We start from the raw sequence: 25,871 nt of genomic DNA on the forward strand, positions 1-25,871 counted from the left end.
AGTCTGAATCATTCTCATTGCGCTGCAACCACTATTGTGGAACAATTTGTACAGTTTGATTCTTACCAATTTGGTCACCTCCGTGAAATCCAGTATTAGCACTGTAACTCTGCACTTGAGCATTCACATTATTTGGCATGGGAGCTTGTGGCACTTGTAACTGTGGAGTAACTATCTGCTGCTGTTGATTTATACCCACCTCATTCTGCATCTGTGAAATTATGTTTTGATTTACCCCTTTATTCTTTTTAGCAGATAAACACTTGTTCTTCCAATGTCCATGCTTTCCGCATACATGACAAGGGAATGTCGTCATAGCTTCCTCTCTGCTCATTTTACCTCTACCTCAACCGGGTACCTGACCATTCTGATTCTAATCATTCATCTGGTAACCTGTTTGAATATTATTGTTTGTTTCTTGCTGCTCTGCTACCTTCACTTGTGTTCATATCATTTTTTCTGTCAACTTTTTATGTTTGGTATCAATTTCGTCACTACAATACTTTGCATACCTTAGGATCTCATCAACTGTTTTGCTCTGCCAGAAAATAAAATGCTGCTGTATCATATTGCTAATCTCTGGCCTTAATCCAAACACAAAACAATACACAAAATGTCCCATATCTTTGTCTCCAATATTCTCACTGTACTGTTTGAATACCTGCAACAACCTTTCATAATAGGCATGTACCGTTTCCTTTGGTTCTTGGGTCGTCCTGTCCATCTTGGCCCAATCGGTTTCTTTAGGAGAAATTTTTCCTTTCAAATAAGTGATCACCTGGTTATACTTTTTTATTACTTCATCTGATGGTGCACCTGTTTTAGGGTCTCTAGGATATTCTTCTGTTGGCCAATCGACAGTGATCTTACACTCTGTCCATAAATCAGTGGGAACACCAACCTCAAATAACCCATCCAGGTCCTTCAACAAAACCTTTTAAACTTTCACAAACCTATCTACCTGTTTGTACCACTTAACGGGTTTCTGTCTTAACCTGGGAAAGTCATTCAAAAAAAACAATATATCCGGTCAAGTCCAAGGTACGTGATCATATCCACCACCTGGAACCTCTCTCATCGGACATGCCCTTTCAACTTGCTCTGTCTCTTTAAACGGAAACATATACGCTCCTTTAACAGCTGCATCTTCTTTCTTTTTTGTCAATCTATTTTTCCATCGATCTACATCTCCCCATTTTGTCAAAATATTCATCAATTTTTTTATTTGTAACCTTTTACCAGACGCATTAAAACTCTCTAGGTCCTGGTCAGTAAAAGCCAGTCTGTATGATTTCTGCAACACCTTTGACTTTTCTATGTCAATTCCATACTCACTAGCAGCTTCGGATATTTTCTCATGAAGATGCCTTCCTCTCCAAGTAATACATTTACACAAGAACAACAGTTCTTCATCTTCGTTAAGTCCCTATTCTGTCTGGACTTATTGTACCAATAATCATCTCTTCCAGATCTACTTTCAAATGACTCACATTTATACTCTGGGGTTAAGATGTTGGCTTTGCCATTTCTTTTATCCAATTATTTAATTCTTCTGGTGAAGGACCTGCTGAACTCCCTGCTACTGGAGTGACATTCGGCCCTATTTTTCTTGGGTCTATTTGTATGCTTCTTCTAGGGGTTTCTGTTAACATTTCACAAACCGGTAAATCTAACAATGTGTTATTCAGGTCTGCCTGTCCACTTTCATTTGTTACTGTACCCATTTCACCCCTGACACTGCTTCTCTGAACTGCCAACGAATGCACTTTTGTCAAATTCTGTTTTTCCGCGTACAATGGAACTACAGGAAAAATAGTTACCGATACCGTCAATGCTTCTGCATTCAGACTTATCTGATTTATTTTCTGGACCTGCTCCATTCTTGCCTTATTCAACAAATTTATTTCATTTTCCCATACTACTCCAGCTATGTCAGTGACTTGTGGAGTTAATGGGGTAACCATCTGTGGTGCACTCTGAGCTATTTCCCCTGAATTCTCTTCATAAGGCAGAGGTCTTTGGTCATAATGTCTTCTAACAATTCATCATCATTATCATTTATTATCATCTTTTGAAGTCTCTATATTTTTCTTTTTTTCTTTACACTTGCCTCCTGTCTGATCTTCAGCAGGTAAGACTGGGTGCAGACCTTCTGTTACCACAGTTTTCCTCCATCTTTTCAGCTTATCTTCCCTCTTCTCAAAAGGATATCTGAACATCATACTCCTGTAACTTCTGTCACTTCGATATCTCTCTCTTTCAAATGCCTCAACTTCCCATTCCTCTAATGCTTCATACTGTGTAAGTCTGGGATTCGGCTCTAGTGAATTAATTTGATATCTCAAATTCTGCACTATCCTTACATTAAATGTACCATGTTGTGGAGAAGCTATGACACCATCACTCTTCGTATATTCTACCCAATTCTCTAACCACATACACGTATGGTAACCTCGCTCCAACATCATATAAGAAGCAGGCGTTCTTGGGGGTGGAATCAGAATTCCCTCTCTAGTAACAATCGGTTTATCTTTTATAAAGAAATTCTTGATTTTCTTAAGCAACTTAATTTTTCTAACTCCTTATGCTAATGTATCTCAATAATCAAAACAAAGAAACCCTTCCGTGAGTCTGCTTATTCTATTTGTCAAGTCTTGTCCTATACCAGTGCAACTCACACCAACCATCCAATCACGGCTCTCTACGTAATTGCTATCTCAACCAATACCAGCGCGGCTCACACCAACCAACTAATCAGAGCTCAGTACAAGCCCGCTGCTTGACCAATGCCAGCGCGGCTTTTTCTGACGTCAGTATTACTCCTTCTACTGACCCTCCCTTCACAAAATTTTACGGCAATATTTTTCAGAGTTTTTCTTAATCAAAATTTCTGTTAGTAACAACACAAAAACAATGCTACCTTGTCTGCTCCACTAGATAAAGAGATAGTTCTTCACACTTTCAAAGAAAATTCTTTACACTACAGGCAACGATAATGACCAGCGTTATTTTACCTTTTAAACAAGCTCTGGGTGGACCTGTTACTCCTCTAGGGATAAGGCCAAAATTTCACAAAAGGACTTTCTGGTGTGAAAAGGTTTTATTACCCATCCTGGTGATAAGGCTAGACTTTCGGAAGTGGACTCTTCGCTATTTCAGACACTCTACCTATATACGAAATTTCCCTAAATATAACACCTACAGCTCTCGGTAGCATTGGTATTATTCCAACAGACAAAGTACTTCTCCAGTGTGATTTCTTTACCACACTCTTCTTCTGCCTACTTCAGGCTAAATTCCATTCCCGGGATTCCTCAGGTATCTCCGTACCTGTACTTCTAGACAACATAGAACAGGACACTAACTTTTTGTTAAGAACATTTAATCAATAATCATGACCAAACTAATCAATAATTAAACCGTCCACTGCTACCAAGAACCTGATCCAGCACAAAACCAATACCTGATCAATCAATACTTGATAATTTCACAGAACAATGGCCCATACACATTTTCCCAGAATCCCTGATGCGCTGGGGTCAATTTTATAGACATTCAATAATGTTTTCCTTCAATCCATATGTGCCATTACAAAATATCTATCTAACTTATACATCAACTTTCCTTCTACTTAGGGGGCGTGGCCAAGAGCATGACCGGGTAAGACGTGCCCGACATCGGCTCCGGCGAGCTTCAATAATCCTGCGGAAATCCTGGGCCAAAACGGGCTGCAATTGACCCAAAACGCTACACGTGAGGTCCGAGACCCCCCTGGCTGTGTGAGACCTGAGAGAAAAGCGCCACGACCCGTCCTGGTGCATAAACGACAGAGATGCAGACGGCCGTGAAGTTCCCCAAAATGGCGGCCGCCCTCTTCTGCTGAACCCCGGAGAGGAGTGCTTCGCTAAGATCCCGGGGAAGCGACAGAGCCGCTGCGGTGACAGAGACATACTGCCACACAAGGAATCGGAGTAGTGCTGGGATCCGGATCTGGCTGGGTGACCGGAGACCCCCGACTGTGTCGTGAACTGATCGGACCGCGCTGGTCGAGGTCGGCCGGTGAAGATCCGGAACGGCGGTGGATTGCAGTCGTCTAAAGGGGCCAGTGACCGAAAGAAGCCTGCTGGCCTTGGATGCGGGAGGAGACCCCGGGACACACCTCGTCGGGAGTCCGGGAGAGCTTGACTGCCAGCTCGACTGCCAGCGGTGAGTGAAGAGTGAGCAGGGAGCCTGGGAGGCGCCGATGGCCGCAAGCGGGTCCGCACGTTGACAAGGGCCCACGGCGAAGGGAGGAAGGTGGCAGAACACCCATCGACCACTGGGCGCAGCGTCCGGGGTCAAGCGTCTGATACACCCCCAGGGAGCGAGGCCTGAGGCTGGGCCACATCCTACACCCGATTGTCCACCGTGAAGGCTGACATTACCCTCCGAAAACGGAACGGTCGGGACTGAGGCTTGAAGGTGAGGCCCTGGACTAGGAGGAGGCCTCGGCTGGATTACGGAGGACTGCGCCATACACACCAACCGGCGGGTGGGGCGGGGCAGTGCCCGCTCGCCCCTCAGGATACCCACGCTGTTCCTGGGTGTGGACCCCCCTCCCCCGTATGTATGACCGACGGTGAAGAGGGGGAAAACACCCGATGCCCGTAGCCTGTCACCCTGAGTGAGCACCTACACCGCTGCCCTCCCGTTCATACAGCCTACTCTGCCGCTACGCTGCGGGTCTCATTGTTAAAAGGAGGACCTCAGGGGATCATTGTGGACCCCTCGTGGACGCTACACTCGACCTGACACTAGAGTCCCAGAACTTCGGGACGGACCGGCCTGATCCCTGACACCCGGCTGGATGTGGCACAGGCTTGGCCCCAGATACATCGAGGTACACCCTGATTGGGTGGGACTGCCTCTGGAAGCCGGTGCAACTAAAAATATGACAAGAGATAAAACGCCCAAACCACCTAAACAGTGCAAAATGGATAAATTCACCACGCAACACCAACCACCGGCCCTGGTCATCCCGCAACAGGAGTGGAGATACTGAGACCCTCCTATACGCTATAAGGGACTAGGGACAGGCCCTAGAGGGGAAGATAGGTGAGGTCAGTGCGGAGGTCTCGCTCCTGCATCAGGACATGAGAAACATGGCCGCTAGAGTAACCGAAATGGAGACGAGAATAAGTGAGGCCGAAGATGGGTTGCGGGACCTGGGGGGGGTAGCCTCTCGACACTCCAGACCACCACTAAAGACCTACAGTGGAGGGTGGATGACGCCGAAAACAGGGTACGATGGAACAACCTCTGCTTCGTGGGATTTAGAGAGAGAATTGAAGGGACAAACGCGGCGGCATTCCTACACAAATGGCTCCGGGACACTTTCCCTGCTGAAAAGTTCTCAACCTGTTTTGTGATCGAACGGGCACACAGGGCACTACAGACAAAACCTCCCCCAGGTACGGTGCCCCGCGCGATTATAGCCCATTTCCTAAACTTCCTCGATAGAGACATGATCCTCCAAGAAGCTAGGAACCTGGGAGCCATCAAAATAGACAATACACTTATTATGATCGTCCCAGATTTCAGTCGAGAAGTGCAAGCTAGTAGGAGATCCTTCATATCCGTAAATGCAAAACTACGTGAAAAAAGCATACAATACATGCTACTCTTCCCAGCCAAGCTGAAGGTAATGTTCAGAGAAAAAGCGCACTTCTTCCAAACCCCGGAGGCAGCGTGGGAATGGCTGGAGGAGCGGCCGTGCCTCAAACGGACGGAGGAACAAAGACGGAGGAGGACCCCCCGGACACGCTCCCGAGGCAACCAGAGGCGGAGCAGGGCAGGGTGCTGTGACCTTGGGACAATGCGGGAAAGTGGAAGAATCCGCCCACCCTCTATCCGTCACAGCCTACTGGCCGCCCGGTACCGGCCAAGGCCCAACCTCTGAATTCACAGTCCCGACTGCGCTCCCACACTCTGCCACTCCCAACTGGCCTGGACAGTAATGCTGACCCAGACCCTCAAGGAAGCACATCAGAGGACGAACGACTTGTAGATGAAGACAACCAAAGCACGACGTCAACACATCCTTTGGTAGCGGGGATTGTAGCATTGGAACAAGACACTAACGTGGAACACTCACAAGCTGAACTGCCGGACTCTCACTCGTGACTCCGGAATCTAGCCCGGAGGGCATTGGTATCGCCTTGCCCGTCGGGCCGACAGAGGATGGCTACACACCCCCTCTTCCTTCTTCTTTTCACATCTCACACTTTCCTTTACCTTCCTTTCTCCCTCCTACCCTTCTCGTCTTCTTCACTCTGCTGTTGGCTTCCCAACTGCTACTGAACTGTTTCCCGCCTTGCGGGATTTAGATTAAAAGTTGTGGGACGCACAGCAGGGTGTTCTGTTGACACTGTAGTGCGAAGGGTTACGACCATGGGTGGGCGACGGGCCGCATCCGCCACTGCAAGGGACCGACAGCGATTGGCGACAGAGTCCCAGTGGGGGGGTGGGGCGGGGAGGGATCCGAGGAGGGTTGTGGTCAGTTGGTTCATACATGTTGGTATGTTTTATGGGTTTACACAAGGTAATGTTACACCAATAGCTGATGATGCAAGGATTGCCAGAAGACGGTCAATGATAGATAGCCAGAACGCGAATGGCCCCGTTGGTGTCACTTAATGGGCAACACTTGGAAGCCGCTTACTCGATCTACACATGGAATGTGAATGGCCTAGGTGACTGAATTAAGAGAAGTTTAGTGCAGGCTCATATCAAACGTGCTCACCCTGATATAGTGCTCCTCCCGAGGGAGTAAATGTAGTTTTCTGGGTAGGAAACCTTACACTGTCCTAGCACATGCGGGATACACTACAGGGTCCCGAGGGGTGGCTATTCTAATAAAAAGGCCCCCCCCTATAAGATTCAACGCACATGGATAGACGAACAGGGCACATATGTGGGAGTCAATGGGCGATGGGGCAGGACCGAACTCACGATTGTTTCAGTGTATGCCCCCCCCCCAGTTACAGGCCAGAACTCTGATGGGAGTCACTGACATACTGCTTGATACCCAGAACGCCGTGATCGGAGGAGACTTTAATGATGTAATGCACCCTGCCATTGACAGGACTGGGAACCCCACACCGTCAGAGACGGAGACGCATTTAGTGCGCTTCACCACATCCTTGGGTCTTACAGATGTCTGGAGAACGATGCACCCGCGAGACACTTGCATCTCATACTACTCAGGGGCACATAAGGTATATTCCAGATTAGACTATATTTTCGTGACGCAAGTCTTAAAGGGACAGATCAGAGGGGCGGAGTATCGAGCCCGTGGTCTCTCGGATCACTCATCGCTTGAGGTCACCATCGGTAAGGATATATCTCGACCCAAAGGGGAGTGGCGCCTCTCAGCATGGGAGTTACAGAATAAGGAATTACTGCACGGCCTTCGGGCAGATACGAAAGTCTATTTCAGTGAGAATATAGGTACGGTCCAGTCAGGGGCGATGGTATGGGAGGCGTACAAGATGGTTCTTAGGGACCGGGCGCAGAACAGAATATCGTGGGCAAAGAAAAGGGAGAGGGAAGAGATGGAAGAATGCGAAGCTAAGATTCTGATCCTGGAAAGGATGTGCCTGACCCACAATGATGACCAACATAGGCGTCGCCTGAAAGACGCACAACTTAATTACAGGGCCCTACGACACAAGAAGCGAAGACACAAAGATTAGCTATGCTTCACAGGCTATACGATGTCAGTGATAAATCGGGAAAACTGCTGGCGTGGCTGAGCCGTAGGGAAATGGAAGCACGCTGGATTGAGGCAATACTAGATGAGGCGGGCATGCCGATACAACAGGACGAGGGGATAGCGGAGGCGTTTGCCACCTACTATGGCAAATTCTACGAGGCCCGGGACCTGCGGGAGACCCCGGCCATAATGGAATATCTGGAGGCGGTTGACCTGCCTCACCTGCCAGAGGAAGACAGGGATAGCTTGGACACAGACCTCACACTCGAAGAAATCTGCCAGGCCATCGGGACCAAATGGTTTACCGGCAGAATTTTTTTAAAAGGGATCAGATCTACTGGCCCCTCATCTCCTGTCTCTATTTAAAAGTGCGCTGGAGGAGGAGGCCCTCCCGCCTGATTTGCGCAGAGCCGTCATTGTCCCTGTACACAAAGCAGGGAAGACGCCGATGGAATGTGCCTCGTACCGTCCCATCTCACTCCTGAACATAGAGGCGAAGATTCCATCAACCGTATTGGCCCTGCACATGAGGCCAGTCATTACTGACCTGGTGGACAAAGATCAAACGGGTTTCATGCCCGGAAGGGCGACCCGAATGAACCTGCGCCAAACCCACAATTGGATGATGGAGGCACTATCTCGTGCGCCACCCCATCTCCTACTCTCCCTAGATGCCGAAAAGGCGTTTGACGCGGTCCACTGGCCCTTTCTTGAAGCGACTCTAGCTAGATTCAGGTTTGAACCATTGTATCAGAGCTGGGTGCGACTGCTGTATACGGCGCCGATGGCGCGAGTGAGGGTGAACGGCCGGCTGTCCCGAGAATTCCCTATACAGAGGGGCACCCGGCAGGGATGTCCCCTCTCCCCACTCCTATTTGCACTAACATTAATAGTGATAGCATGTGTGGTGAGACAACACCCAGGTATAAGAGGATTCAGATTGTCAGCGACGGATGCGACAGAGGAAAATATCTCCCTGTACGCTGACGACATACTGCTTTATGTCACCGAACCTGACACTACCCTCCCCATCCTTTTTGAGGCACTGAACACATACAGCACGTACTCAGGATACACCATCAATTGGCACAAATCGGTCATATTCAGTCCCAAGATAGGATACGACTGGCCATCCCTACCCCACACACTACAGGTAGCAACCCATGGCTTCACGTACTTGGGGATCTATCTCACACCGGACAAACAAAGGTCCTATAGAGAAAATATACACCGCATCCTCCTTGCCTTCAAAGAGGATGCTCAACGATGGAAGGCACTTCCCTTTACCATATTAGGCAGAGCGGCCATATTCAAAATGATCACGCTCCCAAAGTTTTTATATGCTCTTCAAAATTAGTATTTCCCCCTCTCGCAACAGGTGTTCCAAACGATTAACGCGGAGCTGCGGTCTCTGCTGTGGCTGGGGAAACAACCCAGAATTGCCCTCACCACGCTATGCCGCAATCAATATAATGGGGGAATATCGCTCCCAGACATAGAGGCATACTATAGAGCGGCACATCTCACCCCGATATCGGACTGGCTTCATGCGGAAGCAACCCACCCCACTTATAGATTAGAACGCTATAAAATGGGCAAGCACCCCCCTGTTCAATATCTATATGGTGGAAAAAAGGACGCGGGATTGCCTCAGGCCACCCAGACAACAATCACACTGTGGCAAAGTGCAAACAAAATGATGGGTTGGCACCGCAAACCCACGAGACAGACTACACTCTGGCACTGCACATGGTTAAGTGAAATCCACAAGCTACGCGGATTTCAAGCGTGGGACAACCTGGGCATATCTACTTTGGGAGACGTAATGACGGACACCTCCTTTAAAACTTTTCAAAAACTTTGAGCGGACTTTGGACTTAGCGCCACACAACACTATAGATATCTACAACTGAAGCATGCGTGGCAGGCGGAAGGCCCCTTCCCCTCCCCTCTGCAAGTGCATGCGCCACTGGAGGGACGACTACTACAGGAGCACCTACAAGAAAAAGCAGTGTCTTGCACCTACACAGAACCCTGATTAATAATGCCTCAGATCACCTGGCAAAAATGAGAGAGACATGGGAAAGTAATGTGGGGCCCTTTGACACCACGGACTGGGAATCGGCCCTTATGCATCCCCGGGAAGTGGCAATCAAGTCCAGATTAAGACTTATACAATATAAACTCCTACATAGGGCCCGGCTACACAGGATGGGCAGAGCGAGCGACCCATGTGGCCTGCGGTGTGGCCGGGGACTTTTATCACACGGTGTGGGACTGCCCTCTTATTTAGACGTATTGGAAAATGGTGACGATGGAACTGGGGAAGGTACTGAACGAGACCCTACCACTAGACCCAAAATGTATCCTCTTGGGCATACCAGGAGATGTGGATCTGAGTCGCCCCCACTTCATATTTGCCGCCCTGGCCCTGGTTGTTGCTAAGCGAGACATCGCTAGGAAATGGAGATCTGCACAGGAACCACAGATGGGGGAGTGGAAGTCTGGGATGGACCAATACATGGCAGCTGAGAGGGTAACGTATAGAGCTAGAGGATGCCCCCAAAAATTAAAAGAATTATGGGGAAATGGAGGACATATTATGGTATAGATGGGGAGATAGACCAACGATTCCAGATAGACAGTCAGGCACTGCAGGAATGATATAGCGTAGAGGGGCTGTTTGCACCAAGGGGCGAGAGGACCTGAGGGACCGAGACACAACTACCACGGGAAGGGAGGCAGGGTTTGGTCTCGCGGGCTTATATTCTATGTAATTATTGATGTACAAGAGGGGTCTGATGGCGATGTAATGTATCCAGCTCAACTGATTGAATTTATTGCATACCTTGATTGTTTATGGTTTAATTTACAATGTGCGCATAAAATCAATAAAAATATTAACAAAACAAAAAACTTTCCTTCTACTTTGTCAATGAACCATCTAGTTGAATAGTTGATGGTAATAAGATACTAGCTAACCAACTTTTCAGTCCACTAAATAATCACAGACTCTCGATAAAGTTAATCAAACTTTATCTCAAATTAAACTATTAAAATGCTCAATGTATACAGTCACAAATGCAAATAACAAAATTCACAAAGGGAGAGAAAAACATTCAGCAATTCAGATAGAGACAAACTCATCTTGCAAATATGACGTTCGCATGAAGGAGTGGAAAGATTAAGAGACAAAAGTTTCAAAAATGCGAAACAAAATGCATCTAACGGAGGGGATAGCTGAAGAGACAATAGTTTCTTCTAAATAATACTTGACAATATATTTATGACGAAGTGGATAGGTGAAGAGGCAAAAGTTTCAGAGACAAATAGATTTGCAAGTATTTCTGCAAGAACGAGTCAGAATAATACAAACCTAAAGGTCTGTGAAAAACCACCCCCCTGGCCAAGGATATGATGGGGGTCCCCTGAAATAGAATCAGGGAACAAAGATTTCAGGACCCAGGATAGGGACAGGAACAGCCAGGCCTCTCTGCAAACAGACGAACAGCAACGCATTCACCCTTCATCTTGATCTCCCCACAAGCCTCTGACCACACCCCTAAAGGCACCCTAGTTATAGCCTAAAACCTGCATGTCCGTCCCACATCAGTTGAAACATTCTACATCACTCGACAGTTGATTTGTGGACTTAGGAGGTGGTCTGTCACACCACTGTGACTTCAGTCACAATTTTGGCATATTCATTGTTCTACATCCATTCCCATAGTCTAATTCTTGACTCGTTCGCACGTTTTGGACACATGTTACATTTGTACATTTTTATTCATAATATTCGGAAAGAGTCTCTGGTCCCACCGTTGGTCTCATCACTTGGAAGGCTCTAAATATTCTCCTTCAGCATATTGGCCTTGAACCTTGGTTCCTTCTTTGCAGCACTCAGCACTTCTGTCTGCTCTGTCATGGCCTTTTCCGTTTCCTCCCAGCCCCTCCTTTATCCGACTAAGTTAAGGGAAAATGGAGTCTCATCCAGCTCAGTAGAACAGATGGAACATGGACAATCATTAATTATGTGACAATGCACTTTTCACTGTTTTTCACCCACCTTTGCACCATTCCCTGTTAGCGTTTTCTCTAGCATAGCTGTAAGCAAAAAGCGGCATTATTTATTTTTTCAAAGCAAGATGCAAAATGCAAACTACAAAATGCACATGTGGCCTAGTCATGCATTATTTCTTGTTTTCTCTTTCTAAGCTCAATGTAATACAATTTTAGTTCTTTCATATGTTATCTCACGCTAGTGCATGCATGCGCAAAGCTGATTTCCCACGTGTTTATGTAAGGTGCTCGTTAGGTTCCTATTGTTACTTACTGTTAGTATGTATTATGGGGGGTTTCTTTTTGCGAAATCCTGCTCCATCACTCTAATAATCCTTAATTAAAGAAGTACTCATAATTTTCTCTAAATACCTTTCATCTCACTCCAGAATCACAAATTCAAATTTGTAGAACACAAGATTTCCTTCAGTTCCAGAACCCTGGCATGTGCCTGAATTTCCAAATGATTAGTTTATTCATTAATTTCAAGATCATGGAATGTAAACCTGTTTCAGTATCACCATTGACCACCATTTTAAGATCCCTGTCTACCTACAACAGAATCATGACATACTTGAATGCAGGCTCATGACTTTTACTCCAATTTCCTTGGGGATTCCCACATTTCTGAATCGTAGCAGGCGTGCCAGTTTCAGAATCGTGGCCTGCCCTACTTCAGCATTGTATTTTATCCGTCAGTATCAGAGACATCCCATGTCCAGCGTTTCAGAGTCATCTGATACAGAACACAGTTTGTGCTCCGTTTCAAAATCATGGCATGTCCACCACTTTAGCTGGGTGCATTATTACAACACATCGGCTCATGAATACAGTCCCCTGCCCTTAACAGACTGATCTGTGAGTTTGTTAAAAATGTTCCATGGTTGATGGACTGTGGCTAATAGGTTTGATTATACAGCACTTGGAGGTCTTGCATGGTGAAATGGTAGAGTCGCAGTAGACTGATAGTGATAGGGCTAACAATGTTTGTCAAGAGGTGAAGTTTGAAGCCCCAGGTACGTGTAGCATGCCTTGCTTTAAGACCTGATCCCACTCATTCAGCACGTTTCCACTGCGCAGGTCCCCAGATTGTAATTTCCAGCCTGCGTCTCTGTATTTAACCGCGTTCATTGCCAAGATAGGCGATAGGGTAGGCTAGGATAGCAGAGTAAATGTTGGTCTGTCCCCGAAAATCGGGGATGAGCAATAAGATGACATTTTCTCTTCTTTTGTTGTTTTTAGGAGTGTTTCAATTCGCCCTGTGGTGCCAAGTTGTTCTCTGTCTATGCAGAAAAAATTCCAGGAGAATCTACAAAAGTGCTATCAGATGTAGCAAAGGAGTGTGGAATATATCTGATTGGCGGTAAATATGACTCATTAAATATTTCTGTTTAGCAAATTTTGGTTTATACATTGAAAAATCACAAGATATGAATGTGCAAGAGACCACACACATTGTTGTACACATCTTTGTCTTGCTGCCTCAACTTAACAGTGGTAAACTATATAAAAAGAAATGTCGCTTAAGGTGAGAATTCGTAGACCATTAATCTTGAACTATGTATTCTCAATTTTTATAGTTATGTGATGTATTTGTGGCTGTGTTGGTCATGAAGAACCAGACGAAAAATACCTTGCATTGATAATCACAAAGTAATGCCGAAAAATACACATCATCTGTGCACCCTGCTATGTTTCTTTAACTCTTTTTGCACCAGGACATCCTGCTTTCATGCCTTTCTTCACCTATAATTCGTAATGCATTTTGTGATCGATTTATTTTGTTTTTTTTAAGAATATTGTTTATTTGCTGGCTTTCACTTGTAACTATAACCCATTTTCTTAATTAAAATCTGGTATCTGACAGATACTTCTAGCTGCAGATTCGATACCTTTGAATTTCCCAGGTGTCAGGCTGGATCCGGAAAGTTTTGCTGAGCAATACCCCTTGCGCGCGAAGTCGGGTAGCTCCATTCGGCTCCGCTTGATGTCAGCTTAGTTAGAATCCGTTATGACGTTGGTGTACGTATATAGGCACCACCCAGGCGCCCAGAAGTCAGTTCTTTTCTTTCTGCACCAGTTAAGCGCCGATTCGTGAAGAGCTACTCCTCTGATGCTTTTTGTCAGGCTTTATTCTCACCTTTTGTCGAAATTTTTGGATTTCAACTTCGTGTGTAAGGGATGACTTCAAGGAAGACAGGTTTCATGCCATGCGGGACTTGTTCCTGCATAATGTTGGTCACTGATCCCCACCGCGTATGGCTGTTTTGTCTCGAGTGCAACCACGTTACGAAGTCATGTTCGGACTGTTGGGCGATGGCTCTGAAGAACTTGAGGGAGCGAGTGATGAAATTACTCACGGCCCTGCAGTTGACACCATCAAGCGAGACTCCGAGGAGGTCACGGTCCTGATCAAAGAAGAGAAGGTCGCTGGACCGCTCACGGAGCTCTAAGTCCTCTTCCTCCCATTCGAGGTCCTCGGGACACTCGGGAAGAGGCATAAGAAGAAGAAGACGTCCAAGTGGACTTCACCTCAACTGGCGTCCGTCTTCGAGAGAGGTAAGGAGCACCAATGCTCTAGGCACAGTTTAGTGGATCTGGAGCCAGAGTCGACTTCGTGTCTCCCACCTTTCCGGGAGCCGAAGCGACTCCCGCTCAAATAAGAGTTTTACGAGGCCATGCACCACGTATTTGAGTGGAACGACCCCTCTGGTGAGCCTTCCGGCCCCATGGATTCAGAAGGGGCCCCATTGGTTTTGACGCAGTCGGCTCCAGCCATGACACCGGTGGGGCCCCAGGGATCCAATCTCTGATCCGGTTGGATGCCGGTCGTGCCAATGCAACCTTCCCCAGCGTCAAATCTGAAGTTGGTGCATAAGACGTCACTGATGCCCATCGCTGATGCAAGCCCCCTCCTCATTCCCAACTACATGGAGCCAGAACGGCGTCGATAGACGCCGATTCTGACGTCGACAGAACCCTGAGGTTCTATGTTGTCGCCTGAGCACTTTGAGAATGTGCTAGGCTCAGGAGAGGAAAGAGAGGGGTATGGGGACCCTCTTGAAACCCAGCAAGGAGAATTTGGACTACCATGTCCTACAACATCCCCCACTGTTGAAACTTCACCCATACCAACACCAATGGCAATCAACAGCTTCCTCTGACATCACTCCAGCCCAATGGAGTCGCCTATGGCGGGAAATCACCGAAGGTGTACAGCAGCATCCCTCAGCGGGAAACTGCTTATAAGATCATGACGCAATGGTATTACACTCCCCTACAACTGTACAAGATGTTTCCCGCCTCCTCCCCTTTGAGCTGGAGGTGCCTGAGCTCCCCGGGAGATTTTATTCACATATGGTGGGCCTGCCCGCTCTTGACTCTATTCTGGAAAGAGGTTCTTAGTCATATTAAAAAGGTGCTTGGCTTCCCCCGGCCTGACACTCCAGCTACAATTCTTCTCAAACCAGACAATCTGCGCCCACTCACCCGTAGCGACTGGCACATTGCTCTCCATATGCTAGGTGCCGCTAAACAACTCATAGACTTGTACTGGAAAAAAAAATCTCGCGACACTCACTTCACCAAAATATGGCAGCCACTGGTCGCCTACCTTTGTAAAATAGAACATGTACATCTTTTGCAACCAAAACTTCAGGCCCTACACCTCTTTGAAGATGCTGTGTGCCCAATCGACCCTGACAGAGGCTCTACTTATTCAGCCTGGCCCTGTCCCTCACCCGCCGCAATACTCCCCGAGGGGCAAGCTGGAAGCCCTCCTCCTTGGCCCTCCTCCCCTCCACCACCCCGCAACTCTAGCTCTCTTGGAGTCTATCTTGGATCGCAACTCTTGGACTTCTTGATCATTATAGTCTATACCCCCTGTCTCCTCTTACATGCCCCATACCCCCCTGCAACAGCTCTTCATCACTCTCTATTCTATATATCCACTCTACACGCTTCCATGCTAACCCTCTCTCTTTCGTCTTTTCTCTCAAGTATTTCTCTTTTCTTTCCTCCCTATGTTGAATTTGGGTCGCCCTGCTCTCTTTGCCTAGAAGCCTTTCCACATTGAACACCTACGCAATGCCTTTTATCATACGCGGCCGGCACGCCACAGGTTGTAGGTGACTTGCTGTGTAAGGACTGTATTGACAACCAACATCTGCACTTTGCATGCCTATCCTAAAACTATGCGGCCAGCCCTGCAAAGGGTTGTATGCGATGGGCTGTGTACAGGGAGAACCTCCCCAGGTTTTCTCTTCAAAATAAAAACAGATTCAAACAAAAAAGGACAGGTAAAGTAGTTATATCCATCTTTTATTTATTGAGAAAGCATTTGATAGAAGTACAGGTGCCGTACAGGCATGTAAAGGGTTGACACAGGAAAGCTCACCGTTATTGCAGTCTGGTGGCAGTGAAGCTTCTCCTTGAGCCAGATGTTGTTGTGCTTGGTTGTTTTTGGATTAGGTAGCTGACTGAGTGGACCTTCTACCCATGTCAAGTCTTAATCTGTCGGTCCCATACAGGTCAATAAAATAAGCTGAGCTCCGTCCTTGATTTTAGGTCAGTCAGTCCTCAAGGTTCCTAGCACTTGCAGTGCAGCTTCTCGCACAAATAATGAAATCTCCTTCTCCTCCTTCTATGTCCGCAGCAGAGCAGTTTTACATTCTCTATCTGATGTCTGCTTTTTATAAGGACCAGCAGAGATTCTGGTCCTGGATCGCCTGTGAGTCTCTCCTTCTGTGGTGGGCTTAACTTGCATCATTCCCTGATGACCAGGCCTACCGAATTAGAGGATATGCATGTTTCAAATCTTGAAGGGCCCTTCTAATTCTGAGGGTTGGAGGATGGCGTGGCCCTGTTGTGATATGCTCATGCCCAGGTGCTGCAGGTCAGATTCATGTGTGGGTCTGATTTGTTAGCTCAATCTCCAGTCTGGAGCCATTCCACAAAAAACCTATCTCCAAAACTAATGCAGGTCAATCCTTGTATAGAATTGGTGAGGGTAGGTTTTATTCTCTGACAAGGGAAATGCAGTTGCTTCAAAGAGGCAGATGTGCTCCTTCTCTCGACCCATGACATGGTTTGGATTGAGGAAGATTAGTGATTGGATATGAGGTCCAGGATGACACTGCAGAAACCTTGCACAAGGCTGACCGCCATCTTTGGATACACACAACATGTGGAGGTCTGTGGACTCCCCATGCACGCTGACTTATGGAAAAAAACACACACACACCCATTTATATACACATACCCACACCCACACCCACACACACACACACACACACACACACATACACCACCCCCCTACCCCCAACTAGTCACTTTGTCCATTCAGGTAGGATGAAAGCAAAGGACACCCAGTTAGAGAGGGCTGTGAAAGCTTAACAGGGAGGGAGCGTTAAGGCCTTCCCTCCATCGGGTTATCGGTAATGTAGTTTTTCCTCAGACCATTGATTATGCGACCCGCTAGAAAGGACATCGGTGGTGTATTTTAGGTGCCACCTTGACATCATAGTACAGCTGTGCTGTCTCTTAGTTAGTAAATGGGACAACTCTCACGGGACTTGCAAGATTGTTGAGCTGGCGAAAGGGAAAAATTTACAAGTTGTCCAGAAAATATACCAGCGAAGGGAGGCGCAGCTTCACAAAGCTATGCAGAGGTCGTGCGTCCCAACCAGTAGCATGCAACATGGTTGATGTCCGCATTTTTCATAAATTGCCACTATTTCATGTTAAAGTTGGAAACCAACAGTTTGTACATGTGCTCCTCAGGTGTTCGCATTAGTTCACAGATACATTTAATCATGTCACCAACTGGAACTTTGTGTTTTCCGTGACTTTCTCGTTATTGAGTCCGTGTCTTCTGCTGCAAGTCTGACCTGCAGCTGACCATGATGCTGCTTTTTGTGTCAGATTCTGCTACTTACAACAAAACCAGACCCGGATAATTCCAAACTTGGTCCCAGAGCTGGGCTTTAATAGTCTCTGTTATACCAACTGATGAGGCATCAAAGACTGAGCTTCCCATATCACATCAAAGATATTTGCATTAACAAAAATTAATAGAACAGATGTCTTCCCGTCTGGGAATAGTGGAATGTTACTTGGAAGACTATACTACTTTAAAGGGGAAAACTGATGAAACGAACAATTCAAAAAGTTGCACTGATGAGGCAAACTGGAGCTATCTTAAAAGGAAGAAAATCTCTTTACTCACCCTAGGTGACACATTGTCATGTTTACCAGGTGTATCTTGCCGTGGTTGAAGTGAACCATGGTACCCCTGAAGCTAAGGCACTTGCTGAGCTTGAGCTCGTAAGACAACACACAGCAGTTCTTGTAGTTGAGCAAAGCTAGCAACTTCCTCCCCATTAAGGTTATAAAATATAGCGATCTTGCGCCCTGACCCTGTGTGTTCCAGCAATCTTCTTGATGAAAACAAGTGGGGGGGGGGGGCACAGTTTGAAATCTTAGGAGGTTATCAGATAGTGCATGAAATAATTTAAGGAAAGCAATAAAGACAGAGTATTAGGAAACGGGTGACAAACAAAAGTGTCAGATTGCACAGTATTGTCAATTTCTGAAGGATACATCTGCCTGTGGATTCCTTACCTTTTAAGTTACCCCCATGTGCAGCATTCCATGTAAATTTTTCTCCTTAGCTCTTCCACGAGGACGTGACAGTGGAACGGCTCAGCACGCAACTCTGCATGACGTCATCGGAGCCATAAGAAGACCTCGTCAGCGCGCTGACTTCAGTTCCCTTTTTTCTGCGCGTCGACGCATAATATATTTTTGCCCGGTCTCTCCATTTCTGGGAGTTTCTTTGTTGCAAGTCTTCGGTTCTTTGTAGCAGCGCCCATGGCTATCCATAGGAAATCCGGATTCAAGCCATGCAGGAAATGTGGGGGTCAGATATCTATCACTGACCCCCCATGAAGACTGTTTGTTGTGTCTCTCTTTGGGTAGTGTTCATCATGCAGACACATGAACCCCAAGGCACTGAGGGAGAGCGAGACAAAATTTTTCATGGCCAAAGCCAAAAAACTAAAAAGGGGGTGAAGAAGGTAGAGATCCCAATCCAAGTTACAGACTCTGCATACTTCAAGGTCGTCAAAGAAGCACTATATGAAACAGCACCATGGGTCTCAGCACTGTTCACCGAAGGATGCGGCGCCACGGTCGGTGTCCCTGGTTCCCCGACAGGATGACGTTCCTCCGTCTAATAAGGTGACCCTGGCCCCGTCTCCGGCTCTGAGAGCGGTGACTCCACCGGCTCCAAGAGAAGCAACGCCTCCACTGTTGCCGAAGCCGACCACTCCACCTCTGGCTCCAGGGTCTACGGTGTTGTAGCCGGAGCTGAATGTGTTGCCTCTTGGCGCGTCTTCAGAACCTGCAGTACCAGATCCAGGGTATCCAGCCTTGCCAACTCTGGGTACAGATCAATCGCATTTTCTGAATGCGATGTTCAGCTTGTTTGCCAGAGCAGCAAACTCTACTGGTGCACCTGATGGCCCCATGGATCCACTGGCATACTCCCTGGGAGGTTTGCCACCTCATTCCCCTCAGGCACCTCTTATGCCTTTTATGCCAATGGCTTCAGGGAGTTGGCCTCTCCTGACACCGAGATTTTCGATGCAAGTACAATCTCTGGAGGGTGAGTGCCACTGGATAGATCTTCCCCAGCGCCGTCTGGTTCTTAACCGGCATCGACTCAACTGGTGTCGTCTACTGCCCCGGTAGATCTCCCTTAGCTGATCCCGAAGTCACCGGTGCCTGTTCTAAGGATGAGGTCTAGAAGAGAGGCATAGAGGTTAACGGAAGAGGAGGACTACAAAGAGCGGCGTGAGGAGGCTCAGGAAGGGGAGATTGTGGCTCCTGATCAGGAGTTCGAAGGGCAGGAGGTTAATGGTCTAGATACTTCTGAATGAAATCGCTCATCTCCAACAGGTCTCCCAACGCAGGAGGTGACTTCTTATCACGCTGTGATCAGGAAGGCAGTGGATTGGCTGGAGTTGCCTCTTCCCACAGCAGAGCTGAAATCTAATATTTTGACAGAGGTGCTTCATTCCCCTTCTTCTATCTCTGAGCCTTTACTCCCTTTCAGCGAGGCTTTGACTGAGCCGATGACTTCTCCAGCGGTGTCCAGGTCTGTGGCGAGGAGGTATAAGGTGGCTTTGGGGATCCTGCTTTCCTGTCCACTCATCCATCACTGGAAAGCTTGGTCGTCCAGGCTTAGTGCTCTTCAAAGCAGCCTGCGCGGTCATTCCCCTCAACACCTGCAGATAGGGAGTACAAACGCATGGAGCAATCTGTGAAAAAGGTATTCTCTTCATGCAGAATGGCTCGCAAATGGACAAATGCTACATGCCTTTTGGGTCGCTACATCCACACACTTATGGGCTCGGGCAGGGAAGTGCTCCTAAAACTACCAGAGGACGTTCAGGGTCATTTTTCAGAGGTTCTAAACAATGCTCAAGCTGCGGCCCACCAGGCCATACAGTTCGGTCTGGACACTTGAGATTCGGTTGCCAGGGTGAGGGCATCATCTGTAGTGACCAGGAAGCACGCTTGGTCACGGGGTTCGGGGTTCTCCCCTGATGTCCACACGACCCTGTTATACCTGCCTTTTGACGGATCTCATCTTTTTGGGGCCAAAGGCGACTCTGCGCTGCAGCGCTTTAAAGACAGTAGAGCCACATCAAGATCTGTGGGTCTCCAGACTCAGCCCAAAGGCTTTGGATAGCCCAAATTTCGTGGATTTGGCAGGTCCTTATCATTTTGTGCCAGGCAGCAGCCGCAACAGCAGGCAAATCCTTGTGTAGTTCTTACAGGGGAAAGGGCAGAGGTCGTATGCGGAGTGCAGCGCTCAGCAAGTCTCCTTCTCCTACTCCTTCTCCTCCTCTTCTTCTGCTCCTCCAACTGGTGCAGTAGGGAACAACTCTAGGTCTGCCAACCTAGAGCATGCTTGACCTGTGGGAGTACGGGTGTCCCTTTTTCTACAACATTGGAGGTCTGTTACTACAGCTCTCCAGCAGGACGTTCTGTCATTACAGCTAAAATGTACAATCGAGGTGGTCTGGAGCAGGAAAGGGGTCAGGGATGCTTCTCTAGGTACTTCCTGATTCCCAAAAAGGAAGGTCGATTGAGGCCAATTCTAGACCTCAAGGTCCTGAATTTTTACCTCTAACAGGAGAAATTCAAGATGGTGACCCTGGCTCAGGTTCTTCTTGCGCTGCAGAAGTAAGACTGGATGTGTTGATTGATTTGCAGAACGCATATTTTCATATTCCCATCCTGAAGTCGCATCGGCAGTATCTTAGTTTTATTGGTGGGGGACTCAACACAACCAGTTTGCAGTCCTTCCGTTCGGTCTTACTTCTGCAATTCGGGTCTTCACAAAGGTGATGGGAGTGGTAGAGGTACATCTCAAATGATCGGGGATTCATGTTTTCCCCTATCCAGATGACTGGCTGCTCAAAGTGAAGTCACCAGAGATGGTGTTGCATCATTTGCAAGTAACAACGCAACTGTTGTTCACTTGGGGTTTTGAATAGATGTACACACATCTCACCTGGTGTTTTCTCAAGGCAACCTGTTGATAGGGGCAGTACTGGACATTGCTGTAAGTCATGACTTCCCGCCTCTACAGAGGATTCAAGACATCCAGACTATGATTCTGCTTTTTCAGAATGGAGCAGCTGTTCCAGTCCTGAAGGTTTCAAGCCTGCTTGGACTGTTCGCTTCCTGCATACTGTTGGTCAACCATGCACACTGTCATATGAGGGCCCTCCAGTGGTGCCTCTGCAGGCAGTGGTTTCGACACTACTGAGATCTTGAAGAGGTGAACAGAATCTCCAGAGACACTGCATCGGAGTTGTTATGGTGGAGTGTTCCAAGCAGGCTGTCTTAAGGGAAGCAGTTTCAACCTACTTCTACAGTGGCAACTGTAGTGATGGATGCCTCCACTCTCGGTGTGGAGCTCATATGGGGATCTGGAGGTCAAAGGCCTTTGGTCTCCAGACAAGAGGTTGTTTCGCATCAATCTTTTGGAATTGCGTGCAATACATTTGATCCTCAAGGCTTTCCTTCCCTCCCTTCGCAGTTAGTCTATTGAGGTCCTAACAGACAACACTACCACGATGTGGTACATCAAGAAGCTGGGAGGAGTGGGGTTGTATCTTCTTTACAGAGAGGCTCTGCAGCTCTGGTTCTGGGCTCAGGACCATCAGATTTGCGTGATCGCGAACCATCTTGCCGGAGAACTGAATGTTCGTGGCTACAGTCTCACAGCAGTACTCTGCCGATCACGAGTGGCGCCTCCATACAGAGGTAATACTTCACATTTTCAGGACATAGGGGTTCCCTCAGTTGGACCTATTTGCCACTCAAAAGGATGTTGCCCATCGTTCTGCAGCCTCCAGTATCCGAAGCGGGGAGCATTGGGAGGCGCATTTTAGTTAAATTGGGGCTCACAGCATCTTTACTCATTTCCTCCCATACTCTTGATTCCTCTGAATCTGGAAAAGATTTGCCAAGACCAGGCCCAAGTCATTTTGATCGCACCACATTAGCCGCGAAGGGTGTGGTACATCGACCTACTTTACCTCTCATTGCACCCTCCGCTTCGTCTTCCTCTCAGGGCAGACCTCCTCTCGCAGTTACAGGGGCAGGTTCTACAATCCCACCTCCAGAGCCTGCATCTTCATGTTTGGAGAATGAATGGAGCCACCAGAGTTATTTCACTCTCCCACAGGATGTGGTTGATGTTATTTTATTGGCTAGTAGACACTCCACCAAATCTGTCTATTCTGGTAGGTAGGCCAAGTTTGTTAAATGGTGTGTAGAGAGATCAATTGATCCTTTGCATGCCCATTTGTCTGATATTCTGAGTTTCACTCTTTACCTGGCTCAACAAACTTGTGCAGTAGCTACTGTTAAGGGCTACTTGTCTGCCTTGTTGGCTTTTCTCTGTTTACCAGATCAAACCTCATTGTCTAAATCTTCTATATTTATGAGATTTATTAAGGGCTCACTAATCGGTTTCCTCCCACTCCCTTTATCATGCCTCAGTGGGATTTAAATTTGGTTCTCATTTTCTTGATGGGTTCGCCCTTTGAACAACGTAATTGTCCCTTAAGGTTCCTAGCATTTAAGACGTTATTTCTGGTTGCAATCACTTCTGCTAGGAGGATGAGTTAGTTACAAGCTCTTAACTCCAAATCTCCATTTACACATTCAATGCGGATAAGCTGGTTCTTAGGACCAGAGCTGCTTTTCCTGCCTAAGATAATCACTCCTTTCAACCTAGGGCAATCCATTTCTTAACTCACTTTCTAACCTGCACCTCATCCTTCTAAGGAGGAAAAGAGACTTCATCGCCTGGACCCTAAGAGGGCGGTCAGCTTCTACCTGGTCAGGACCATGAACTTCAGGTTGGATGACCTATTCTTCACCAGCTATGTGGGCAAGCTGAAGGGCAAGGCTATCCACAAGAGAACACTATCCAGGTGGATCATCCTCTGTATCAAGATCTGCTATGTCTTGTCCAAGAAGGAGCCTCCTGAAGGCATTCAAGCTTATTCTACCAGATCTAAGTCTTCTTCTTTGGCTTTAGCTAGAGGTGGCCCTGTGCTAGACATCTGCAAGGCAGCAACTTGTGTAACCCTCCACACTTTTGCAAAACACTACTGCTTAGAGTCGAAGGTAAGGAGGGACAGCCATTTTGCACGTTCTGTGCTGTAGTTTTTTTTGGTATAGGTAGGCAGGAACCCTCCGCCGGGAGCGGAATTACTTGGGGATTCAATTCAAAAGGTGAGGAATCCACAGGCAGATGTATCCATCAGAAGAAAAAGTTACTTACCTTTGGTAACAATTTTTCCGGTAGAATACAGTATCTGCCTGTGGATACTTCACTGACCCACTTGCCTCCCCGTTGCCTGCTAATAATCAACGTTTATTTATGTGATATATTGTTTAATTCATGTGATGCTTGCCTCTAGGAAATGTCTATTATGAGAAATTTCCAGTTTTGGCTATGTTGGTATAATGTGTATAATTGTGTAGTGTGTCGGTTCACCCGTTCCCCTCAAAGGCATGGAAAAAATGGGTGGAACTGGCATCAGCACGCCGATGAGGTCTTCTTATGACTCCGAGGACGTCATGCAGAGTCTCGTGCGGAGCCGTTCCATTGTGACATCCTCATCGACGTGGGAGAGCTAAGATGAAAAGTTTCTGTAGAATGCTGCACATGGGGGTAATTGAAAAGGTGAGGAATCCACAGGCAGATACTGTATCTACCAAAAAAAAAAGCATTACCGAAGGTAAGTAACTTGTTCTTTAAACTCATAGTAGGCAATTTTAATACAAAATTGCCGGCAGTTTTTATTCCCCCTAATTTGATGGAACAATGCTACGGGCCAAGGAACGCTCCAGTCAACAATTCTAATCACAAGATAAGCCCACCAAGGGCTGTCGACCTAATCATCGATTTGCTCGCTTCATACGACCTGAATATTGTCAACGGTCGCACTAAGTCTGACTGTCCCGTTTGTCCAACCTTTAAGCTGGGGTTATCTACAAGTAATATTGATTATATCTTGGTGGATAGTTCTCGCTGGTCCTTCCTACTGATATGAGGGTGATAGCAAGAAATGACAGCGATCATGAAGAGCTAGAAGTCTTTTTCTGTGCTGGATCCCTTGCAAATATATCTGCATTGTGAAGTGCTTCCATTGTAAGTAGAATTAACACATGTAACAATAGAAAGAATGTCAAGTGGGCCTTAGTAGCAGAAGACGACAAAGTACAGTCTGGTATTTATAGTCTTTATGCAGACAAGTTGGCCCCACTTGAGACACTAGACCCAAGTGTAATTAATTTTGTAGATTTACATTCAAACCTCATGGGGCAAATAAAATTGGCCCACACTAAAGAAAGGCGGTGGGCAATTCCTGCTTAAATCCACCTGAATGGTATACAAGGGAATGTAGAAAGGCCAAAGGCCAATTGTAGAAGCAGCAAAACTAGGGGATTACAAAAGCCTACTGACTATCAGGCAGGCCTACAAAAGATAAACAAATGAAGGCGAAAAGGGAGTGGAATATAGAGCAATGGGATAGAATTACTGAAGCCCTACATAAAAGGAATACCAAGAAGTTTTGGAATCTCCTAGCTTCTGATGGATACATCTGCCTGTTGATTCCTCACCTTTTGAATTACCCCTGCGCCAGCATTCCACAGAAACTTTTATCTAGCTCTCTCACGTCGACGAGGACAACATTATGGCATGGCTCTGCTCGTGACTCCATATGACATCACCTGAGCCACAAGAAGACCTAGTCGGCGTGCTGACAGTTCCCTTTTTTCCGCGCCGTCGACGCCTAACGGTTTTCTGGGACTCTACATTTTTTTCACTGTTATTTTGCCATCTGCTCTTTCCCTTGGTGTAGCAGTGCTATGGTGACATTGAAGAAGTCGGGTTTCAAGCCCTGCAGAGATTATGGGGGTCATATGTCTATCACTGATCCCCATGAAGACTGTTTGTGGTGTCTTTCTTCGGACCACAACGTTGCAGATTGCTCCAGTTGTTGGAAGATTAATCCGAAGGCTTTGAAGGAGCATGAAGCTAAGCTTTTTATGGCAAAGGCAAGAAAGGAGAAGAGGGGCCAAAAGAGGTCAAAGTCAAAATGGAAGACGTCGACTTTGCATACTTCGAGGAGACATAAGAAGAAGAGAAGGCACGGTTCCCGACGTTGTTCATCGAATGATAGAGCTTTGAGGGCACCATCTCTGGCTTTGCGACGTAGCTCTAACGACTTCATCTTACTGTCCCCTTCTCCTTCTCCTCAAGTGACTCCGGCTCACTCTCAGACGACGAGGGGTTTCTCACAAGCCTAGGTTTTTTTCTCCTGTGCCTGCCACTTCACCTGTTTTGGGTCCAACTGCCCTGACACCTACCCGACCTCGAGTGGATTCAGACTCAGCTCCTTAACCACCCTTTCCTGGACCTGGGTGGGATCCTTTGCATTTTCATAATGCGATGTTCGGC

The 25,871-nt window shown here is 47.1% G+C and overlaps 1 protein-coding gene across 1 annotated transcript in view; it reads left to right on the forward strand.

The window, feature by feature from the left end:
* The window catches only part of LOC144771843 (omega-amidase NIT2-like), an 823,895-nt gene that overhangs the window by 150,106 nt on the left and 647,918 nt on the right, over window positions 1-25,871 (forward strand). The window contains exon 3 of the mRNA XM_078656107.1: window positions 13,055-13,175. Coding sequence (XP_078512233.1) covers window positions 13,055-13,175 — 121 coding nt within the window. The remainder of the gene's footprint in view (window positions 1-13,054; window positions 13,176-25,871) is intronic.

The sequence above is a fragment of the Lissotriton helveticus genome, chromosome 8 (genome assembly GCF_964261635.1).
Source record: "Lissotriton helveticus chromosome 8, aLisHel1.1, whole genome shotgun sequence".
Lineage (NCBI taxonomy): Eukaryota > Metazoa > Chordata > Amphibia > Caudata > Salamandridae > Lissotriton > Lissotriton helveticus.